The sequence below is a fragment of the Aptenodytes forsteri genome, unplaced genomic scaffold, assembly GCF_000699145.1.
Source record: "Aptenodytes forsteri isolate BGI_AS27 unplaced genomic scaffold, ASM69914v1 Scaffold15, whole genome shotgun sequence".
NCBI classification, from domain to species: domain Eukaryota; kingdom Metazoa; phylum Chordata; class Aves; order Sphenisciformes; family Spheniscidae; genus Aptenodytes; species Aptenodytes forsteri.
Window position 1 is genome coordinate 3,757,905 of NW_008795129.1, and position 24,843 is coordinate 3,782,747.

General features: G+C 42.2%; 1 protein-coding gene across 15 annotated transcripts in view; it reads left to right on the forward strand.

Moving 5' to 3' along the window:
- Positions 1-24,843, forward strand: part of SORBS1 (sorbin and SH3 domain containing 1) — a 145,753-nt gene that overhangs the window by 85,430 nt on the left and 35,480 nt on the right. For 11 of the 15 annotated variants that reach the window (XM_009277676.2, XM_009277678.2, XM_009277679.2 and 8 more), the window contains 10 exons: positions 1,967-2,114; positions 7,118-7,147; positions 11,886-12,061; positions 13,371-13,434; positions 14,572-14,646; positions 14,982-15,044; positions 19,059-19,106; positions 19,221-19,350; positions 21,317-21,431; positions 24,667-24,750. In XM_009277676.2, coding sequence (XP_009275951.1) covers positions 1,967-2,114; positions 7,118-7,147; positions 11,886-12,061; positions 13,371-13,434; positions 14,572-14,646; positions 14,982-15,044; positions 19,059-19,106; positions 19,221-19,350; positions 21,317-21,431; positions 24,667-24,750 — 933 coding nt within the window. The remainder of the gene's footprint in view (positions 1-1,966; positions 2,115-7,117; positions 7,148-11,885; positions 12,062-13,370; positions 13,435-14,571; positions 14,647-14,981; positions 15,045-19,058; positions 19,107-19,220; positions 19,351-21,316; positions 21,432-24,666; positions 24,751-24,843) is intronic. The other 4 variants (XM_009277684.1, XM_009277687.1, XM_019471699.1 and 1 more) reach the window with 2 other exon arrangements.

Consider the following 24,843-nt stretch of genomic DNA (forward strand, 5'->3'; position numbering starts at 1 on the left):
TGAGGAGCGGGAGAGGCGGAGGGGTGGGGGGGGGGGGGGAAACAACCAAGGTTGATAGTTTCAAAAATTCTCATCATTGGCCTTTCTGCTTCTTTTGAAATCAGTGGTTTTTTACTGCAGAGAGCAATGAAAGTTTGGGGGTTTTGTTTGTGTTTTAGGTTTTTTTTTAATGGAGCCTATCTGCAGGCTCCAGAAAACTTCAGCAGGCATCCAAATCATAGAGGAGTAGCGGAAATTTTGTTGTACCTGATTTTCATGAAATGAGAGTTTTGAAACATTTTTGGGCATGCTCACCTCAGGCATGCAAGTCACAGAGCTGTTTTTCACAATGATTTAAATGGTCTTTGTTCACCCACTTTGGTGACTTAGATGGGGCTGCAGAGCCTATCCTGATCTGACATCCCTCCTCTTTGAGGCGTTCTTTATATTTTAGTTATCAAAGTGAAGCACAAACCCAACTCTCTCATACTTCTCCCTGACTCTCCCGCTCCTTTTCCCGAATTGCATTGTTTGGAATATTATCACAGCCAGCAAAATGGGCCTGGGTCTCTCTCTTGGGGACATCTATTTCTGAAGACCATTGATTCTTTTCTGTCCTCATGAAATGTCTATGGCCTGATCAGATGCTGCTTGGAGCAAGATCATCTCCACCCTGCAGAACAGGATTGTTCTTCCCTGTGTCCCCTCTAGGTTGGAGAGACTGTAGGTGCTTGTTCTGATTAAGGCCAATTCTCACTATGATTTATCTCTGAGCTCTGGTGCCAGGCCTCACTCTGGCCCCTGTTCAGCCCCCTGCCTGATCCTGTAAGTCCTTTCCCCTGACGCTGGTGGGTATGAAGGGCACTGAGTTGCACTTGGCCAGAAAAGCCAGGAGTAGGGATTCTTCTGGAGCAATATTCTGTGCATATTCAGGGTTTTTTTAATAGCAATGAAAATCCCCCTGAATGCTCAGCTCCATTTTACAGATCAGTGGCCTGTAGCGTTTCAGTCTGACAGTGGAGTAGCAGGAGTGCAGAAATCTGGTACGCTGTTCCATACTCTGTCTGGATGCTCATTCCCCATTACCAGTAATTGTGTGTCCAAATTCCTTAAGAAGCTTTGAAAAATCTCAGCCTAAACTGGTGCACACAGTCTTAGTCATCGTCCCTTCTTTATCTTTTCCCGTTACTACCGACAAAAGCCCGGTATCCCTGGACTGAGATTTTTCGAAGATGAACTAGTTTTTAAAGTCTTCCTGCTGACACAGCCTGTATTTCTACAGAACAACCAGAGCTGTGGTGATACCAGAGGTGGGTTTGAAATAAATAATGGAGCTGGATGCTTTAGGGAGAGCAAGAGCAGCTTGCTGTCTGTGCTCCAGCGGCAAAGCCATGTTGAGTATCTTCCTTGCTAGAGTCCTACTTTTTACCCTCTATCAGTTTGGGGTTTTTTTATTTCATTATTTTAACCAGGTAGGTGTCACACTGTCTCCTGAGTGATGGTGCTAACCTTATTCCTTGGACCTTCCTTACCAAATCAGCTGCAGTAATAATGTTTCACTCCAGAATTGCATGTTTTGCATGTCTGACTTCTTGCTATGAAAGTAATACTTTTAAAACAAATGTTTGTGTGTGTACATATCAGGGGAAGGATGTCTGCATCTTCCCCCCCCCAACCAGATTTGCTCATTTCTGGCACCCTGTGTTTGCTCCAGAGAGTCTGCTGGATGAATTTAGTGCCTCCTTTTGGGGTTGGAGTTGTGAAACCCAACACCAAGTAATTATAGTACTGCCTTAGCAAACTAATTGCATTAACAACGAGCAGGGTACGTACAAGGAGCAGGGTAACACTCATGCTTATGCTTTTTTTTACTAAAATTTGCTGTGATTATGCTTCTCATTCAGCTTAAAATGTTTTTTTTTTTCCAGATTTTCCCAGTGTAGCAGCTTTCTGCATGCTGCTAATGATGTGTTGCTCTCCTTTTCAGGACCCAGGTCCTGTGCTAAATGAAGTGCCCCAGCCTGGCACTGGCACTGACTATCCAACCTCCTTCACTTCAATCAACAAGTCTTCCTCTGCCTATCCCTCTACCACAATCGTCAATCCCACTATTGTCCTCTTGCAGCACAATCGAGGTAAGGAGACTTGCATATAGATACTTGTGGCTCACACTGAGCAACCTGTTATGCTACAAGGAACTGGAGAATGTGTGTGTCGTGGACAATTAAGTCCAGACTACTAAGAGCTAACAAAGCTGCCTCCAGAAAGTTGTAGTGCCTGGAGCATACAACAGGCAAGTAAGAGGTTAGAGGTGTGGGACAATGCCTACTTTTTCTAATTAAAACCTGTGGATCAGAAGCCACTCTGAAGTTGGGGGAGAGGCTTATAACTGGGCTATGGACATATGAATAAGTTATTGCAGGGTAACAGCTTATCCCTCATCAGGTGTCCTGTCATGGTGGAAAAGCGTGTATGCTTGCATCTATTTGTCAGTAGAAGCAAGGTAGCTTGAGGTAGGTTCTCCCTCACTGGAAAAGGGGATATGTTACTTCTCAGATACTGCAATGTGAAAGCAGCTGTATTTTCAGTTACTGTGGGAGAGATTTGACCTCTGAATTCTCAGCAGAATTTACCCAATAGTAAATAACCCGTTTGCCCTTAAGTTTGAACTTGGCAATTTGTTCCTCTATCCATAACTGGATCAACTCAGACTCATACTGCAGTAGTCCTTGAGCTCTGGGTTTGCACATAAACGAAACAACCTTGTTTGAGGACTCCCATGTTTGCTAATCTAAGCCTTTCTCTGCCTCACAGCAGCTCCACCTGAATGGATAATTGCATCTCTTTACCTCTCGCATTAGAGGGAAACTTTGCTTCTCCTTTTCAGTTCTCCTGATGGCTGGCATTACCCCAGCCTCCCAGTTCACTGTGCATCCCTAAAGACTGTAGCTTGTAAAGGGCCACACAGATGCAGTCCAATTTGCCTTGGTTTCCAGTGGACTTAGGAAACTCCAGGACAGGCAGATTCCAATCTACAATGCTACGACTTACCTTTTGCAAAGAAAAAAAAAAATAGAACATAGAGGCAAGGCCTGCACTCCTTGTATTGTAGTCGTTCTAATGACAGGCGTGCGTTGATGTGGTCCTTTGCAGCCCCTCGTGTATTTTTTTTCAGTGCCTTTTTAAAACAGACTTCAGTCTTTGATCCTGAAGATAGTGTCCTCACTGTAGCCTAGCTGATTATAGGGGTAACAAGTGGGTTATCTCTTCCTTTTTGCCAGCATCTGAAGCAGCTTTGCTTATGTGCTTCTGAATGAGGGTGTCTGGATTCCTCAATTGCTTCAAGAGGAGAAAATATTATTTGAGGCAGCCTTTTTTATCTCAAAGCTTTTTGTTTACTTTCTGAGGTGGGATACTCTTTTGGTTGGTTTTCACATTAAATCTGGAGCATTTCAGTGTGTACCACACAAGGATATTTTCTCTCTAGATTTTAAGAGCACGAGGGACAAATCTGTATATGATGATACACACACACACTGGCTCTGAGACAACTGATGTCAAATTGTGCTGTTTACTAATTACCTTCACAGTTAACAATTTGTCCTGTCCAAATATGTCTTACCTCTGACCGTTAGCACTCATGATACTGTATCCTGATAGATTGAAGAGACTTCTCTCATCACATTTTTGTTGACTGTGATATAGATCATGGCCTGATAAGCAACTTGATCGAGTCCGTGAAGTATCTCATTCTAATGCGTGATTTTCAGTCTTTATTGGTCAAACTTGTAATTTGCAAGAATCATATTGAACTGGTTTGACAAGGCATCTTAGTCATAAATCTGTACTGACTGACATTGCATGTGTCATATTATGTATTTATTAGTAAAATCCCATATAAGTCATTACAATATTTTTTTTCTGGCATTATTGTCGACTTGACAGACAGATGTCCCAGCCATCACACTAATGCTTTTGGAAGGTTGTCACAACATTTGCTTTCTTCCTTGTCCTGTGGAGTTTTCTTTGTATTCCAAGACATACTGAGGATGAATGTTAATGGTCCAGTGATCTGCTCTCTCCATAACTGCTCTCTTTAGAGCAGAAAACTGCTCTAAAACTCTTCAGTACAGTTTACATGGACGTGCTAATTTTCAAGCATCTGACCTCAGTTGTTGTCATTCAGCATAGCCCTTAGTTACTGTTGAAGTGGAAAGTGTTTCTCCATCAGGATGTCAGACTTTTTTTTTCTTTTTTCTCCCCCCCTCCCCCCCAATGCAGAATGGAAATAGTAATTAGATGTGTCATCTTTTCTGCCCTCTTATTAACAGTTCCACTGGGCCTATTTGCTAAAAGAACAAGATCGTTGCTAGGTTTCTGTTTATTCTTCATGTACCTCAAAACCTATTTTTGAGTCCTTGAGACATTCTGTTAATTCTTTTACTTCCATTGTCATTTTCTTTCACTTCCCAGCATATGTTACCTACTCATAGGTATAAATTTTCTTAGTTTTCCATCTTTTTATGTGTTGGGAGTTTCTTGCAGTTCCTTATGCTTCCATTGCTATCTAGGCTTTATCCCAGCATAGCATTAAGATTTCTTTTTGCTAACTTAGTGTTTTTAAATGGTTCTCAGATCTTAGATACCTATTACATTTCTGTGCTGGCTGACATGACTCATATTTGGTTTCATCTTTATGGACCTTATCTATTCAAAACTGGTTTGGTCTCATGGCATATAACAGATTGTTACTAGGTTATGATCCACCTTCCCCTGAATGGTTAATTATGTTTTGTGCTGAAATCAATTCCTTCATGTCAAGATGAGGTTTAATATAAATTCCTCTTGTGTGCTATGAAATACCCTCTGACTTAGAAATTTCAAGGTCATTTTAATGCTGGCAGTCTGAGATCTCCAGTAGTTTAGTTTGTCTTCCAAATGGATAATGTGGCTTTCTTTCTCCTCAGTGGATTATTGATTGCTTTTTAAGGAGCTGGTTCCCTTCTTCTCTGGAGTGACTGTTGTAGGCAGACATCACCTACCGTCCTATTTTAGGCTTTATCTGCTAGTTCATTAATCTGTAAGCACGTAAGACCCTTTGATTCTAAGCTATCAGAGACTTAGAAACAGGTAATGGCATTTCAAGCACGGAAACTGCACTGTATCCTTTTTTTGTCTGCTTGATCTTACTCAGTAAGTTGTGATGAGAGATCTCAGAATTTTTTCTACTGGATTTCAGTAACACCAACTGAATAAGATTTACGGTTATAAACAAGTTCTTCAGATCCTCTTGTTCATTCCTAGCACCAAGGTAAGAATTTCTTCTCTTCATATCTGTTGGTGTCTTGATTAATTTTCTTTTTGACACCTTTATTTTGCACTAAACGTACACTCAAATACTTGTTTCCTCTTCCCCTTTTGTTACTGGTTTCTTAGTTTCCTGGAGTCTTAGTCTCCTCCAGTGCTCCCCCCTCTGGGAACTCTGAAGGCATCTATAATCATTCCTTCACTGTTACCAGCAGTTATATGCCTCTGCTTGACCCTTTCTCTGAGAAGCCTACAAGTTTTTGGCCTTTGCTTACAGTCCCAGAACACAAGATCAAGGGTGAAAGCCTCAGTTAGCTGGTGTGTGCCTGGGGCTGCAAGCTGGCTCCAGTCAGGCAGAAGAGTGAAATAGCAGACACCTCCTGCTCCTTCCACTTCTATCCATCAGCAGCTCTCTTTCCTACTCAGAGACATAAGTGAAAAGGAAACCTTTTTTTTTCGTGAAAAGTCTATTCATCCATGATATTCTCTCCCCTGTGGAAGAAGAGATAGGAAAGAGTTCTCAAGCATCAACTCTTTAAACCACGTGTTTTTGTCAGGAGACCTTAGTCATTTAATGCAATTCTCCTCAGTGAAGGTGATGGCTGAAGCTGAGACCATCCTCACTCGCATCTTCTCTCCTTTCTCGTAATACAGCAGCCTGCTCCTGATGGCCTGCTTAGAAGAGTGAACCCTGCAGCAGGTGGTTCCCATCTACTTTTCAGGTTCAGATTGCTAACCTTTCCTTTTACCCATTGCACGTAGGGGTTTGTTTCATATGTTGGCAGCTATCACATGAGCATAATGCACACTAGCAGCTTGCCATCGGTGGTTGGCAGAGCAGAAGTGCTGGGGTTAAAGAACAAAGTTCATAGGTATTGGTGAGGGAGCTGCACTTAGTGAGGAGAAATATGGGTCTCTCTTGCTGAGATGATCCACTTAGTACAAATATCTAGTGAAGGTGGGTTCTGCTAGCAAACAGCATATACCTGGAGGATTGTTACCTACTGCAGACTTGCTTGGCAAGTGTCCCACGCCACCCCAAAGTACAGTTATTTCCTGGGCAGGCATTGCATGGCATGGTTTATTATGAATATTTAACAGGTGTGATTAATATATTAAAGTTTTGAATCTTTGGATGTTCTTGCTTTATTCCCAGCCGTGACTTGGGCAAGTCATTTGGGCATCCCTTTAGAAAGCAGCTGTGAGCATCAGCTTTAGGGTGGTCAAATACGCTGGAAGATACCACAAACGTCCCAGTCTGAGAACTCAGTAATGAAAGGCCCTAAACCGAGGGGACCATTCTGAGAATCAAAGTCTTAACCAAGCTGTGTCTGTGCGCAAATCACTGAATCTGCGGCTTTGTAGTATGTGATGAGACTCAGCAAGCACCAACGACTCAATCCTTTCCTATATCCCTTCAAAATGCTACAGCATTGTTTCAAAATGTACTTCATGCTAATGGTAACAGTTAGTTGTCAAGTTGTTTGACTCTGTGAGTCTCTACTGTTTTTCAAATTGTCTCCTGTCCAACTTTTTTCACTCTCTGATGTTAAGAAAAAATTAAAAATTAAAAAAAAAAAATGCTCTTTGCAAATGTATCGGTCACTGCATCATGAGATTTATATTATTCCACGAGGCTGCTGTGTGGAGAAGGGACTGTGGGCTGTCACTTTGGCAGGGTATTTGAAAACAGATTCTCTCCAGCAGCTGCTGCTGTTCTGTCTACAGCGTATTTCTTGCCTGTCAGAAATGCAGCACCAGAGCACTTGCTGTTTATGTCTCACCCATTTGTTCTGTATTTCTTTTTGTTTTGTTTCTTCCTTTACCACAGAACAGCAAAAAAGGCTTAGTAGCCTGGCAGGTATGATGTGAAAGGTCTGCTACCCCCCAACTGCTGCCTCTGCTGGAGCAAAGCTGCTGCTTTGTTAGCTTGTGAAGTACCTTTAGCAAACACACTTCCCAGGAACTGCAAAGGAATTAGTATAAATGTTTGTCCTGGCTTAGTCCAGGTCACTGAATGTTTGATTTCAATCTTTTCTCCAAATGTTACCTGTGTGGCTACATGTTAATATACCAAAACCCTAAATTTCTCATCTGTTCCTCCTAAGTCATAGGATTTACATACAGTTTGATTGTTCTAGTTGACTTTTGGGGCTGCCTTTTGAGCCTTTAGATTTATTCTCTTGGGGCATATTCTCAAGTTTCTTTACATAGCCATTAGAGTTAGTCTTGCTTGTGGTGAGGAGAGGGGAAGAGAAATAAAAATCAGTATTTACATGACTCCAAGAGCAGAAGTATTTGTGCCAGATGTCAAGAAGTAGATGATAAAATTGTAGTGTGCAAGTATGCATGTGTGCTGCCACCCTACTCTCCCCAAGCAGCTCTCTGCTCTTCCAACGGGTGTGACAGTCTCTCCTTGAAAGAAGAGCAAGTTGTTTTCCTGGTCATCTTTCCCTCCCCACACCCCAAATAGCAGTAGCTCAGTCTGCAGTAGGTGTTATAGGAACAGTGCATATACACCTCTTACTCATATTATTATTCTTTGTTTATGGCCATTGCGGGGTAAATGGAGAGGTGGGAGAGAAGAGAGTCACGGAGAGTGCCTAAGTACTTTAAATACCACAAATAGAAACACAGGGAAGCCAATACTGTGTGCTCTTGCTCTGCTGCGTGGGCCCTGGGCTAGCGGAGCGTGTCCCATGAGGACAGCATCTGCCCGTGAGGCAGCTGCTGACCTGGTCTGACTTCATCCACCAGGTTCCTTCAGCTGTGACACCAGCCTGTCCCTCCTCTCTGCTGCCACCCTGCTGAGGTGACAGGCTGCATAACAGCTTACAGCGGTTTCGCTCAGCTCTTTCCCTTAGTGTAGGTGTTGTCTCATCGAACACCACTCAGCTGCGAGTTTAATGCTTGCCTGCAAGTCCGGACAGAGGTTTCCTGTTGGTTTTCCCTTTTGCAAGGTGTTTCCCTTCGTTATCAGGAACTCCTTTGTTTTCTGAACTAGAGATAGCCACAGAGCAGTTTGTTAAAGCCCAAATATCTTTATCAATGATCTGGACAAGGGGATCGAGTGCACCCTCAGCAAGATTGCAGATGACACGAAGCTGGGCAGGAGTGTTGATCTGCTCGAGGGTGGGAAGGCTCTGCAGAGGGACCTGGACAGGCTGGATCGATGGGCCTAGGCCAACTGTATGAGGTTTAACAAGGCCAAGTGCCGGGTCCTGCACTTGGGTCACAGCAACCCCATGCAGCGCTACGGGCTTGGGGAAGAGTGGCTGGAAAGCTGCCTGGCGGAAAAGGGCCTGGGGGTGCTGGTAGCCAGCCGGCTGAACATGAGCCGGCAGTGTGCCCAGGCAGCCAAGAAGGCCAATGGCATCCTGGCCTGTATCAGAAATAGTGTGGCCAGCAGGAGTAGGGAAGTGATCGTGCCCCTGTACTCGGCACTGGTGAGGCTGCACAGGCTTGAATACTGTGTTCAGTTTTGGGCCCCTCACTACAAGAAAGACACTGAGGTGCTGGAGCGTGTCCAGAGAAGGGCAACGAGGCTGGTGAGGGGTCTGGAGAACAAGTCTGATGAGGAGCGGCTGAGGGAACTGGGGTTGTTCAGCCTGGAGAAAAGGAGAGGCTGAGGGGAGACCTCATTGCTCTCTACAACTACCTGAAAGGAGGTTGTAGCGAGGTGGGGGTCGGTCTCTTCTCCCAAGTAACAAGCAATAGGACGAGAGGAAATGGCCTCAAGTTGTGCCAGGGGAGGTTTAGAGTGGATATTAGGAAAGAATTCTTGACCGAAAGGGTTGTCAAGCATTGGAACAGGCTGCCCAGGGAAGTGGTTGAGTCACCACCGCTGGAAGTATTTAAAAGACATGTAGAGGTGGTGCTTAGGGACATGGTTTAGTGGTGGACTTGGCAGTGCTAGGTTAACGGTTGGACTTGATGATCTTAAAGGTCTTTTCCAACCTAAATGATTCTATGATTCTAAATGATCCTTGGTCTGGAAGAGTGAAGCCTGTTGTGGCACAGCTGGGTGGTCTGCACCTGCTCTCAGTGTACCAAAACAACCACACAAAGCTGCTGGCTGCCACCTCTCCCTCTGCTTTTTATGTCCTCTTGGTCACAGCAGTAAAACTCTTTTGCTGTGCAACCCCATATATTGCTGCTGCTCTTGCAAAAGGATGGCTCAGGTGCCATGGAGCGTGCTGACTGGTGTAACCTGGTTATTTGGGCGATTAGGCACCAGATTTGGCTCTCTGATTTTTAAATACCTCAAAGCCTGGTATATACCTCCATAAACTCTTTTGAAATCATTGGAGCTGCATGGCAAATAAGTCAGTGTGAAGTTTAGCTGTTATTCTCTAAGTTGTAGGGTACTGTAGGAAATATGTGGTGAAAGATGTCTTCTTTAGTTCCTCCCTCTGCAAAGACACCCGTGCAGCAGGTGTCTGTGTTTGCAGTATCAGCTGAGCAGCCAAACTGGAAGAGGCTAAGGTGGTCCTCTTGGCTGAGTCCTATGGACCTAGGAACCTGGCAGGGTGCACAGGGAGGGCTTGCCCTAATACAACTCGTACTGTCAGACAGGCCTTTCCTGTCTCCAGGGTTGTCAGTCCAGCACCTTCAACCAGTTCTAAGTGCACTCCAAAAAAATACTTCTGAAAACTCCTTCAAAATACGTTTAACTGGCTGGTAGATTTCCCCCCTGGCTATGCCATCCTAGATAGCTCCCAGACCTTCATGTTATAATATTAAAGATGTGAATTCATAGTTGGGAGATGGCTGGCACAGGCTAGATGGTGGTTTTTATTTTTGCTAAATCATCAAAATAAAGATTTTGCTTAGATCATGGCTGTGGCACTGGGAAGTCAGATTGTGATACATTTACCCTGTTGTTTACATTTATATTAGGCATTTTGAAGATCATCATCATAGTTTCAGATGGGGTCTACCTGGTAAACAGCCAACGACTTTTCCAGTGCAGGGAGCTAGGGAATCAAAGAAAAATAATATGTATTTACCAGTCCTGTTAAAAAATGACTTTGTGACCTTCTCTGGCATTGAATTCTTTAGCCTGCAGAAAATAATGACTTTTCTAGACCAGAAGCTCAGGACTTGTAACATCAGCAGTGACGATGATAAGTAATGGAGGAAAGCTGTGACTTTTCCTAAAGTTTGCATCCTCTCCACATCCTCATCCATATCCAAAAACCTGCTTCCTTTTAGTCTTCAAGGTGATGGAAAAATGGTCTAGTTTCTGTTGCTCTTTCCATGCTCTGTTTCTAGAGGCTTGGTAAGGAGTTTAGTAATGGAAACGGACCAAATACTTTCTACAAAATGGAGAGCCCCGTACACCAGGGACACGAAAGGAACAAAAGACAGTGCACACACATTCACAGGGAGGGGAAACAGGATGAAAATGCTAAACGAGGATTTAATAGATGCTTTGCCGCATTTTGAACATTTAAAAACATTATTTCATTTTTCTTAAAGAGGAGGAAGACTTAAAGTTTGATGGTAATTTCAAACCGACCACTCAAACACAAATCCTTCACATGCTGAATTTCGCAGGGCAGAATTGTGTTTGCTCAAGGTACCAACAGACCGATGCTTTGTTATGCACGAGCCTTTCCTCTGCTAAGTGTGCCTTTCAGATTTCTGCACATTTAATGGCTTTGGGCAGTATGGTGATGTGCATGTGAATAAACATCTCTCTCTCTCTCTTTTCAATGCATGTGGTGATGTAAAAAGGATCAGACGTGACGTAGTCTTGATGAGGCAGACTGTAAAATCACAGATGTTTCCTCTCCAGAAAATCCACATAGAAAAAGTCCTCAGCAGAGCCTAAGGGTTGCTGTGCTGCAGCTCTCCAGAACATAGTAGAGCTTCAGAGCCGACTGAGCTCCCTTGGTTTCTTGGCCAGTGGTGGTGGTGGTGGTGCCTGCTGCTACATGTGGGTGTCAGGCAGTGTCAAGGAATTCCAGGTGGAAGCAAGGTGGTCTGGAGCAATTATTACTTTCCCCCCATCTTTATGCAGACTTATGTGCAAGAGGAATCATACATATGCTAAACAACAGTATAATTTGTTGTTTACAAACTCTGGTTAGAGCACAGAGATTAATTTGGAAGCATCATATACTGACTGTAACAAATGGGATTTTCAGGCAGGTGAGTGCAAGCTGTTAAAAAGTAGTGCCCCGCTACCATGTAGGATGCTCCTTTAGATTGAAATCACCAGCAGAAAAATATGTCTATCTGTATCACTGATGCTTTTTGATGAAGAATGAGATTGCGGAGTCGCTAATTAGTCAAACAGAAAAAACCAACCCCCAAACAGTCCTTGAAACCAAAATTTTCCATTGTCTTACATGCATGACAGCTGAGACTGTCATGAGATGTGTGAAGGTGGCTACCTGAGAGATGCTAGCCTGCTTTTGCTGGCATCAAACGTTTTCTTGGTAGATTTCCTTCAGTCCAGATGCTAACCACAGCTAGCAGCGACACAGTCTGTCTCATCAACTACTTGCTAGTATTTTTGCCCTAAAAGAGTGGAATATGGTGATGTGGTGAAGTGCTGGGATGAGATAAGAATCCCCCATTTTCATTTCCAGATTCAGTGCCAGACAGACTAGTTTCTGATAAAGTTGATTCAGCACTCATACAGGACAAGCCGGTTCAGGAGACAGTGCCAAGTGAGAAGAGGGCAATGGAGGAGAAGAGAAGCATTGTCAAGAGCCCGCAGCACATGGCTGATACCTCCATCGATGATATTGGCATTCCACTGAGGGTAAGACAACACAAAATCTGGGCCAAATTCTGCCTACCTTGGGACTCAGGGAATTCACTAAAGCTCCAGAGACTGCAGAGATTTAAGGGAAGATAGAATTCTAGTTCCAACATATTTTATTATGAACACTTCCCTTTGCTAGCAATGACCTGTTTCAGCTGCCTCAGGGGGGGAAAATTAAGTTAATATCTCTCTTCATCATATGTGAGAATACTGTTTTCTGCTCTTCTGTTTCATTCACACCTAGCAGCTAAGGGAAAGTTTTGTCTCGTTTTAGACATCATAAAGGCAGATACCTTTTATATAACACATTTAAGTTCATTCAGTGTTGAGGCGAAATTATAATGGAAAGAATTATTAGCCTATTCTTACAACTAGCAGTGGAGTGACTTGAACACTAAATGGTTCTAACTGTCCATTGAACGCTTAGGAAATCGGTATGTATGACTAAAATAAGCAAGGTGTCTACTTTTAGATGTCAAATCAGATTGATACGCAAAACCTTCCACACAATCCACAGTTCTACACAGGTTACAACGTATCCCTGCAAAGCTTGTACATTATTAGTAACTTGAGTGAAGCCTGTAGCTTCATTACATATGAGATTATTTAGGAGTGAAATCACCCATGTTTCAAAGTATTAATTTCATACAGCCTTGATTTTCAGGTAGTCAGTGATAATAAATGAAATAGGAAGCAGAGCGTAAACCTTTTTCATTGCTGGAAGATTCATAAGAACTTTGAAAGGCTGGTAGAATTTATGGTTGTGATTATTTGGAATGCTGTGTTCAGTTTTGGTCCCTGCTATACAAAAAAGATGTGGACAGGCTGGAGAGGGTCCAGAGAAGGGCCACAAAGATGATCAAAGGACTGGGAAGCCTGCTATATGAGGAAAGGCTGAGAGAACTGGGTTTGTTCAGCCTTGAGAAAAGAAGGCTTAGGGGAGACCTTATCACCATGTTCCAGTATTTAAAGGGTGGCTACAAAGAAGATGGAGACTCCCTTTTTTCAAGGAGTCACATGGAAAAGACAAGGGGTAATGGGTACAAGTTACTCCTGGGGAGATTCCGATTGGACACGAGGAAAATTTTTCACAACGAGAACAATCTGCCATCGGAATAATCTCCCCAGGGAAGTGGTGGATTCCCCAACATGGGACAGTTTTAAGATTCAGCTGGACAGGGTGCTGGGCCATCTTGTCTAGACCGTGCTTTTGCCAAGAAAGGTTGGACCAGGTGATCCTTGACGTCCCTTCCAACCTGCTATCCTAAGATTCTATGATTTATGTGTATATTTATTTTTCCAATAGAATACAGACAGATCGAAGGACTGGTACAAGACGATGTTCAAACAGATCCACAAGCTAAATAGAGGTACTGTAACACAGATGTTTTTTGTTTACTTTAAAAGACCACTTTGATAACATTTTGTTTTGTTCATGTGAAGAATTGTACTGGATGTTAAATAGAAGCTTTTTATTGCTCTGCACCACTCAACCAATGTATTTGAAATCTCTGAAGTCAAAGATGAGAGGACAATGAAGTCCAAAGAAAGATCTGAGTTGTTCTGAAAGGTGAACTGCAGTGCCCTCATGAAATCAAGACTACTATTTGAGATCAGAAAGCTGCTAATAATTCCATACTTAAAGAAAATAGATCCCTGAACTCCAGTTTTAGCAGCTAACACCCCCCCCCCCTTTTAAAGGATAGCAGGTTATCACTGAAACTGCTCTGTGCATAAGAGAAAAGTTTTTACACTGTAAAGCTTTAGTACCTGCATAATAAAGCTTGATTTGAAGCTCACTGAAACGAATGGAAAGGTTTCCGTTGATTTTTGGTGAGTTCAGAATCTGAACTCTGCTTTTTCAAAACCTCAAATTTTCTCCTTTCAAAACCTAAAATTGTGGCGAGCACTTGCAAACTTCGTAGTGGTGCACTCTCAGGGAAGCCCCTACTTTGGGGCACTTCTGTGCCTGGCTGCTGATACATTCACGTTTGTTGTTCTGTGTGAGAAATGGCTGCAGTAGCATTTGCAAACTGAACCCTCTGAACAGCCTGACGTGCAGGCAAATGCAATTCAGAACTGCGCTTATATAATAAAACATAGAGCATGCAAAACTGGAGCTGTATTTGCTGCTGCAGGTGCTGTCATGATGAGCTTTATGCATATATAGATGCTGTGTTGTATTGGATGGAATGAGAAGGAGTTGAACTGTTTCCTAATCCCAGTGCTCCTGGGAGCACTCTTGGGATTAGTGAGGTTCTTCAGCTCAGCCAGAGCCCACGCTTCAGAAGAAGGAGAATGAGTTCAGTCCCCTCCGCTTCCAGGATCTCTCGCAGGGCCCAGATATGCAAGGCAGCAATGAACAAAGAGGTGTCTAGGTTGTGTCATGCTAGAACATCAGCACGAGAGGGGCTGTTCTGCAGCTTGTATGGATTCTCGTCTTGCCCTTCTTCCCCTTTAAATCTGTCCTTTCTGTTCTTTTTTGCAAATCATGTTCCTCTCCTTAGACACTCCTGAAGAAAACCCTTATTGCCCTACCTACATATTTCCTGAACTTCCTGAAATCCAGCAAAAAACTGAAGGTACCAGAAGTTTAGTCAGAGTATCTGTTGTCTTGTGCTTTGAGTTAACTGTACTATAGCACCCTAATAGTAACTAGATTCAGGTTCTAGATTTCTGTCACCCATGTGTTACACTGGCTGGAAATTCAGTTATGCCCAGTATACTTTCTTGTGTGGTGCATAAAATAACTAAATCTTTGCTAATCCATTAATCTTTTTTTAAAGTATGATGCCATTTATTCTAGTATTATTAAAGTAGGCAGTAAAATCATACGGTGATAGGAAATTGGGGGATGAAGCAGAACCTCCACTTCACTGTGGATAGTCTCAAAATCCACTGCTTTTCTCTGCTGCAGAAGACAATCCTTATTCTCCTACATACCAGTTTCCTGCGTCTACTCCTAGTCCTATCTCTGAAGGTAATAATAAAGGACCATATATATTTTTCTGCACAAATGCTGCCTTATCCATTTATTTTCTTCCTGGAGTTTTTTCTAGTTGCTGAGCATTATGCTGCCTCATAATGATTTGCTGCACTCTAAGCATTGCCTTGACTGTATGATGCCTTTTTGGCTTTGCAGTGCTCCTCTGGCTTTGTAACTAGTATTTGACTAATGCTACAGACTTGGGGTTTGCTTGGTTTTATGCGCTTATCAGTTGTATTTAGCCATGGGTGTGCAGTGACTATTTAACAAGCCTAGAATGCTGACTTACGTGTAAAGGTGTGGTTTAACTGAGATTTCTCCCACCCCCCTTTCGGATCAATACATTTCTTTAATTATTTACTTCTGGTTTGAATATTAACACAGTATTAGGGTCAGACCCAAAATGCCACTGAAGTCTGTTGGTAAAAAGGCTGCTTGCTTCAGTGGGTTTTGGATCAGTCCCTCAATATAGTCTTTTAAAATAAATATAACTTGGTAACATAGGTTTCAGGGCTGGCCTTAGGTGCACTTGGCATATCTAGGCAAGGACAGAGTTACGACAGTCTCGTCAGCACATCTTGGAACTTGAAATAACACTGTCTTATCCTCTTCATGTCCTCAGCAGATTCCTTTAAACTTCATGTACAAACCAGAATCCTTTGCAGTCATGTTTCAGGGATGGTGAAATAGTATCTATTGCAGTGATAATCCTGTAACTGTGTGCATATGCATGAAAACACCTATATATGAGAAACACTGGAATCCGCTGCGCACATTGGACATACAGACATTTCCTGATTGGGAAGCTGTTGTTGGTGACAGCCTTGTTGGCTTGGTGCTTTGGTATCACTTTAGATCCTGCAGTTTAGGGACTTGCCTACTTAGCCTGTGCCTCACGCCAACCCTGGTGAGACTATTAATTAACCATTTCATTCAACGTTTGTATTAAACATCTGGTGGGTACTGTGTAAGAAGAAAGCATACGATATGGGTTCTAGCTGAGATGCTCAAAGAAGATTAGGAGATGTAAGGTGGATTTCACTGTTAAATGAATGTGGACTAGTGTCATACAGGTATCTATGATACTTGCTCATTTCTTGGTAAAACCTGTAGGTGGAGTCCTGTCTTGCAAATCATAATGCCATGTAAATTATTTTCTATTGGCAGAATGGTACGTGGGTATAGATGAGACAGAAACAAAGAGTCTCAATAACTAGTTGATGAAGGAGTTCTACAGAGATTCAATTTTCTTGCTTGTAATGAAGTTTGAAAATCCATTTTGCTGTTGTCGGAACTAACGTAGTTTGCAAAACCAACGGTGATCAAGTCTGGTTTCCCATAAATGTCCCCTATGCACTTACAAAAGTGCGTATGAAAATAATTTGCTGGTTTAGGTAGTTGAGATTTTATTGGACCGAACACTTGCTCTTTATTCTCAATATGTTGGGAAATGTTTCTCTAACATCTGCTTGAATTCTTTCCTTGATAAGGAATCCGGACTATCTGATGATGTAGATGGGTTGGAGTGCATGTTTCACGTTTAGAAAACATTTCAAAGTTATGTACTCAACTGCAAAGTGTTTATACAGAGATGATTGAAGCCTCAATTTCATACAACCAGTGTCAGAGTTTTTTGCTTTGGACTGATGCATAGGATCTCCTAGAAACATCAAGATTTGGGCTCTTCTCTAAAATACTTTTAGAGTCTAAGGGTATTGAAATGTAGAGATTTTGGCCAACCCTTTAAAAAAAAAAAATCTGCAGATTCTCTAGGAACTACAGGGGAACAGCCTCTTCTCGCTAAAGGAATCAGATTTTGAAACTACAAATTGGTGATACTTTAAGGAGGGTCCCATAGATAAAATGAAGCTCTGAGGGCCAGGAGATCTTGTTTGAATGCCCATCTCTGATTTAGTCTTTAATCTTAATCAAGTCATTCCAGATTTCTGAGTTTCAGTATTCCCTGCCTCAAAAAGGGAAGAAATGTACACACTCTTCTTCATAAGATACTCGAAGAGACAAAACTTACCTGTTCTCCTTATTATTGTAGATAGTAGAATATTAGCAATTGGAAAATAGCACTTACCTGCAGTCATTTTTTTTTCCTGTATGGTTTTCCTGTCTGAATGATGAGCTATAATGAATATTGACATTTCTCTTCAAGTAAGTAAATCCATTCTTTCATTGTTCACCAGCACTAAATAATACTATGAGAGGTGAATGGCTGTGAAGATGGTTTTAAACATTTGTTCTTCTGTATTTGTAGGGACAGAGAGTTTTGTGATTTACCAAGTATTTTGCTATCTGAATAAACCCATCTTTTATATAGGAATACCAGTCAATTTTGTCAACAATTCAGTGTAATAACATTAAATAAATAAATATTTGTTTTCTTTCATTTAGGTTTAAAATATAGGAATTGGCCTGAAAATTGACCTTAGCTTTTTTTTTTACCTGAAGGTTATGATAAGCACACCAGAGTCAATAACCATCTGTTTGGAACTTAAACCTTCTAATTCATTCACCGAGAGAACTCAGCAGAGGGGCTAAAAGTTAAGACTCTTTTGTGCCTTCCTGAAAGGCTTGATTAAGCCTTGAGTGCAATTTCAGGTCAGCTGTGTTAGCCAGATTGTTTTTTCCAGCAGACGAGATTGGCTGTAGCAGCTGATCGATGTCCTCCTTGAGAGAAGAGCTGGAAATTGTTTCAATCTGTTGATCGGCATCACTGAATTCACATAACACTTTCTGAGCGTGTTCTTTCTTTATCTAGCTTATTCTAGCTTCATCTATTTGGTTTTTCTGTCTTTTTATCTCTGTCACTTTTAGTGGCTTCTTCACAGAGGTATTAGTAAAACCTTTGCAGCCATTGCATTGTACTTTCCTGCATTTCCCCTTGGAAGTCCTGTAGATGTCTCATGTATACCTCCTGGCAAGCTTGAACCCTCCTCAGCAGTGAAAGGTGATGGGCCTGTGGGTCCAGTTTCCGGGTCCGATCCCAACTCACCCTGCTACTACCTGCAGTTCATTGAGGATTCATTCCAGAGCCTGTTGAAGATGGTGGAAAGATACCGCTAGCTTTTTGATCAAGTCAAAGTCTCTCTGGGCACCACCTGTAGAGTGGGGAGTGGTAATGATGCCATTAGATGTGCCACCTTCTTTTGGGGCACGTCTGCCTTGCCCGCTTCAGTACCATGTTATCCTTGAGTAAAGCAGTATGTGGTTCCACAGCCCAAGGCAGCAGTTGTGTCCTGGGAACAACATTGCTGTGTTGATGCAGTGTAACACTTCCACTGTCAAAGAGAGAAGGTTGTTCAGCTTGGGGGCCAGACCGCACCACTCAGTTACACTGATGTCATTGTTAGCTCTTTTAGAGCTGCTTGAATATCTCTATTGCATCCTACAGACACGTCTTTCCTATTTGAAAAGTAAGCTCTTCAGAACAAGGACAGTCTCTTGGTACAAGTATACATGTGTGTCTCGTGCCAGGAACGTTATCTGAGCTTAAAAGATAATCTGAGTCAGTGAACATACTTCAACTTGGTGTGCAAATTAATACAAGGAGGATGTCCAAACGATTATCGTATGTGATTGAGAGCAGGACTCCTCAGCTCTATTACTGTGTCTAGCACCTAATGAGTTATTTTAGGCATATACCACGGCTTTTAAATCGTCAATTTATCTTTCAGCTTTTGATAAAGTGGATCTAATAACCCTTGCTGTAGAGGAGTTTTTTGATAAAAAGTGATTGTTTTCTAAAGTGCTTTGAGAGCCTGGAGAAAGGTATTAGTGTAAGTAGTACATTAATATTTATATCTAATCTAGGAATTATTTTTAAATGCAATTTAAACCTCATTGGGATTTTCTTTTTTAGGATCTTCTCCCTGTGGTAAGTATTGGGCATATCACTCAAATTATGGCCGATGTATTAGTAGAAGAAATGAAAAGAGTCTCTGGTGCTTCTTCTTTGGGGCGTTTTCAGCTCACTTGCAAAATGCTTTTGTCTTTCAGATGAAGATTCTGATTCATACTCTCCTCGTTATTCCTATTCTGAGGACAGTAAGTAATTCACATTTCTTGTGTAATTTGTTAAACAGAAAGGGCATGTAAAGCATGTATTTATTTGCCTCCTATCCAGTTCACCAATATTCCTATATTTGACTTATCCTACAGGCAGAACCCAGCTTTCAGTTCCCCGCTCCAAGAGTGAGACGGACAATATTGATTCAGAGAAGGTTGTTAAGAGGTCTGCCACTTTGCCACTGCCAAACCGTACTTCATCACTGAAATCAAGCCCAGAAAGGTGACCTGAACGGAGATATATTTGGATCAGTTACTGGAAGAATCGCTGAAAGCTGTGAATGGGAAGGGAACAAAGGTGGAAGCTTTAGGTCCACAACTCCAGTTAAACTTTTCTGGGGAAGCAGAGATGTAGTTTTGACTCTGACTCTTCTACTAGGCAGCAGTGAACTCCTTCATTGCCACAGCACAGTCCCCCATTTTGTCTGTCTTTTTTTACCAGGCATCGTACAGTCTGTTGCATAGTTTCCTGCCTGGGTGAGGAGTGTTTCCCTGCGTGTCATGCCTATACAGTGCCTACCACAGAGGCACAGTGGAAACTCTTGGCTCAGTGTGACACTGTAAAGGCACCTCAGAATACAAGCAAGTAGCAATAATTGTGGAGAAGCAAAATTTGGATTTATGTTGAGCCTTGGTAACGTTACATTGTCCATCTCTGAGGAGTCCCACCCATATGAACTTCATTGGAAGTAGGTTCTAGTTAGCTGTGTCATTTCTGATCTTTCAAGATTACTTCCCTCCTGATTTTTTGCTTTGGTTATTACCATGTATTTTAAACCTCTTTGTAACAGTAAAGAATGTGTTTACCAAATGAAGGGAAAGCAGAATGGGCAATGAGTATTTTATGTCCTGCTGAATTCTCCTCGCTCTTGAACGGCTTCTCCCTCCCTCACCAACTTCCACATGCTCTTAATGTTTTTCACTTGCTGCCTCAAATGACCAATGCCACAATTTGAGATTGCTAATTCAGCGAGCATCTCAGGCCACTGGATCAGGAGACAAAGTTTGCTGATAGAACATGTCTTCCTTACGCAGGAATTGAAGGCATGAGAAAACTCTTGCAAGTGAAAGGATTACAATAATTAGTGCTTCCTATTATCTAGTGACAAAACAGTGTTTCACCAGGGAGGAGTTTCTCTGGGGTTGGAATCTTAAGCAATCAAGTTTATTCTAGACAACAGAGATCAACCTTGTTGAAATTTGTACACTGTTTGTAGGCCAGTCATTTTGGCTATCATCTAGCCTTACTGTAATAAATAAATAAATAAAAATCTAAATTGGTTGTCTCTGTCTCTCCTGAGCCAGTGGAGAGAGTTTGGGCAACTCAGGGGGTTGTTCCTGTCCTAAACCAGGTCAGTAGGGTAAGTGGGAGAAAACCTGGAGCAGCAGTTTTGGTTAGTTGCCTCACTTATGTTTGGTGAATGCTAGGTGCGATGAATCCACATACAATATTGCCCATCAAAAGGAACATATCAAGAGCAAGATCAGAATTAGTTTACCAGCTTAAATGGCCTGATTTCTGGGCTTTTTCAGGGGCATTGGTTATTCTGCATGATACGTTTGAATATATTCTCAGAGGAGCTGGACATTGTAGGATATGGATCCTGAATGCTTTGTGACTAATATTGTCTGAACTGTGCCAGTGTGGACACCGCACAAAATTATAGTCAGCGGACTGTTCTTAGCCATCTTTAGATGTACCAGTCTGAGATAATTGGTTCATGTCTCTAGAAAAGACCCCCTCTTGGACCCCAGAGTGCCCCCAGAATCCAGAGCAGTAGTAGTCAAGTCATCAGTGATGTGGCCAAAATGAAGAAGTTTAGCAAAAGAGATTTAATCTGAGTTCTGCTCAAAGTTTGGACATGTTCATATTTGTGAGCTTAGTTGAAGCCCATCACTAAGCTATTTCCAATCAGGGAAGATACAGAAGTCTGGAATTTTATTGAAGGAACCCCCTCTGCTCCAATGGTTTCAGCAGCTGAGCTGTGTCAAACTCTGCCTGCTATAGATAAGGAAATATATGCCCGGAGCCCTATCTGAATTGTTCCTCTTGCAGCAGGCTCCTTTCCTAGATTAAAAAAAGGACCCTGATTAAACCAGGATTAACAGGGAAAGGCGCCTGTCAAAAGGAAGTGCTTGTCTCCACGGAAACCACAGTGTTTTGGGTTAATTGATGTTTCTTTCCTCAGGACTGACTGGGAGCCTCCAGACAAGAAGGTGGACACCAGAAAATACCGTGCAGAGCCCAGGAGCATTTATGACTATCAGCCAGGGAAGTCCTCGGTTCTGAACAATGAAAAGATGGTAATGTTTGTTTTATCCTAGTTTGTGGCTTTATCCTGCAATTGTAAAATACTCCCCAAGTGCTTGTCCAGTTCCATTCTGATAGAATTCTTTATGCTTACATTGCAGTGCTCATGTGATGTATTTCCTGTATATTTTGTTTTGAAAACTGTTTTGCATAACTTCCTAACATTTTTGTTCTCTATAAAGCAAGATCTGGGGGACTGAGAGGCTTCTTTCCTTTTGGACGTGTTGTTTTCTGTGTTAAGTATGGATCACTAACCCTAGTTTTTAATCCATGTTTGACACTGTGACCTGTTCAGCAGCTGTTTTGCCAGCTGTACTTTTTCTAGGGCACAGCATTAGTTGATGCAGGAGGGTTGAAGGCATTATACAACAAAGCAGGCTGGTTCATTTTCTATGTTCCTCTGATGCTAAACCAAATGACTGATTTTTAGAGTGCCTGTAATGTGCCTCAGGGGATGCCTCTGAGGTGCATTAGGGTATGGCCACCTCCCCTGGGCTGCTTTCTTCCTCAGCTGGATCTCACTTCTGTGGCAGGGGTAGCAGAACTGAATGTGGGCTGGCTCCCCAGCTACACCAGTGTGTAACCTGGAGTATTAAGTGAGCTGTTACCAATTTCAGTTTGAATTAGTAGGTAATGCTGTGAATTGTGACAGCTAGGGGACATACAAAAGTCTCATTCCGCAGGCTTGGCTGAGAACACTTGGCAAGGGGCAGGGCAGAGAGGTGGTGCTAACCTCGTCAGCCACTCCTGCATAAATCACCACAGCTCACTTAAGGTGTCCTTCAGTGGTACAAGTGTGACATTAAGTACTAGAAAATACTGAATGAGGTTATTAGTGAATAGCCAGTTTGGTACTTAAAGATATAACTGTTCTATATAGACGTTAAATTGAAGGATTCAATTGGAAGTGCTAGTTGGATGTGAGATTCCAAATGTAAACTGGACTCTGCCTTAACAGCTCAGGCATTGATCCACGCATGGAGTAGGTAAAGGAATGGTTTTGAAAAACCTACCAAGGATTTTACGCTGAAACACAAGTGAACCAAAATTTAAATCGATAGAAATGTAAGAATCAAGTCTGATCTGGGACCTGATGTTTCTCCTCGGTATTTTGGTGGGGTTTTTTTCCTTCCAAGTGCAATCAAGTTCCATCACTTTTTGAAGATCCTGCAACCAACTTCTTTTCACACCCGTGTCCCTTCACTGACTTCAACGAAGTTGCTCCTGATAGGAGCATGATCCTAGTGCCTATTGAAATGGGCGATGGATGACTCTCTCTTGATCCTACTGGGTGTTGGCTCAGCCCATTAGAGAAGTGCCAGTGAGGAGTCGTTTGAACATGGTATGACAACTCCATTCCTGCAGTCCGTCCCGGAGCAAGATTTCTGATGACTTCAGTGGCAATTTTGTGTCATGGTAAACAGCTAAGATTAAACCTTGTGGCAAAAGGCCTGCTTCATCTGTGTACTTAAGCCTTTGCGAAAGGTCTGACATCACCAGTGGCACTGTTTACATGTTCGGACTTCATCAAGTACTTAATTGAGCTGTTGAATCGAAGTCTAAAAGCCACAAGCAGGACCATCATCAGCATAACTGAGAAAAATTGTACAGATCGCATCAAAGACAAGAAGAATGTGATAGCTGTGTTACTTCCAATGTTATTTTTTGAGCTTTAATTTCAAGCCATAGATCACAGAAGAAAGTAGGTCTTGAAATAGTGCCTTCATGGTCTCCATCAGTCTCATTAAATACAACAGTAATACAGTGGTTAGTGACTAGATCTTTCAAGGAGGCCACAGGAGGTTTGTAGATTATCTCCTGGTAATCACACCCAGAGCTGTGACTATCAGAATCCCAATCCAAAACCACTTCAGAGCAATGAAGAGCCTCCCATTGACGTCAGCGGCCTTTTTGTTTTATGTAAAGGCAGTTGTATAACAAGATGAGTACTTTCAGTTGGAGTGCAATAAAGAAAAAAATTGAGGTGTTGCTTCTATTTTGCCTTTAAGAAATAGCCAAATCTTCATCCAGGCCATCGGAGATCAAACACAATGTAGCCATTTGTCTTTCAGATTGAAGCGTTGCCCCTCTTTCAGCATCAGTCCTGAGCTCTTGTCCTAGAGCTTTTTTTGTGAAGCCTAATGACTTGTGGCAGAGTCTGGGACATCTAGCAAAGCCCCACACTGTTGGGAACTCCCCCCTGCCTCAGTAACCCCATCACAGGACAATTTGCATCAGGATACCTTGTGTTGGCCCTCTGTGCATGTGTGGCTCATGGCTTGCTGTGACGGAGCACTTGGGATCGCGCTGGCATATCAGACATAATGTATTTATATTTTTAATGCACTAAGATCCATTATGTCTAAGGCTAGGTACACTGAAATGCAAGAGTTAACTACATGTCTTTTGGGGAGTGGCACCTCATAACCCTCAGCAATGGACTTTATTCTCTTATCTCACCTGTAGTGTTGTTAAACAGCTACAACTGTTTCAACTTTTTTTGTTTCGTTAAAACAGATTGTGTGAACAAAAGGGAATTTTCTTTTGAACTGTACTGTTTTCTGTCCTGTCCGATTTTCCTTTGTTGTAGTTTTGTCTGATTCTCTAACATTTATTTGTGAAGAAACAGGTAATATTGTCTCTCTGTTCATCCCTTCAGAGGTCTTTCAGGAACGCGCTCTCTCTGACTTGTGTCTCCTTTGATTTAGAAAACCACCTTTCACTCTGTTTGCAGTGTGTAGAACAGGGTTTCTCACATATTCATGTGCTGTTAAAGATGCAGTGTTTGGTTCAGGTCTCACTGAATCTCTCTTTTTTAACCAAATGAAGATGAAAAGAAATTTTTAAAGTACATGCAGCTTTGGACTCGGTGGAAGTGTCTGACAGTAGGACTGAGGGACTGGTTGACTCCGAGCTCTTCCATTAAGTCTCCCTGTGACTCTGGGCAAGCTGCATAATCTCTCTCTGTGTGGGTCTCCTGATCTGTAAAATGCAATTCATTCATATTCATGTTGCTCACAATGATGCCATTAGGCTTAACTGATGTTTACAAAGCAGTTCATGGCCTTTGTGAGAGAGGTGCTATAGGAATTCCAAATTATAAGGCTAAATATCTACATTTTAGAATGGAAACCATGGGATCTGCATCTCTAACAGTCCCTTTCCGTTTATTCTTTGCATAATGTTATCCTTCTCTTTCTTCCATTCCCCTATCACCAACTCCTTTAGACTCGGGATATAAGCCCAGAAGAGATAGATTTAAAGAATGAACCTTGGTATAAATTCTTTTCGGAATTGGAGTTTGGGAAACCGGTAAGTTTGATAGTTGCGATGACCAATGAAGTCAACCTGCTTTTTTTTTTTTTTTTTTTTTTTTTTTTTTTTTTTTTTTTTTTTTTTCCTCTC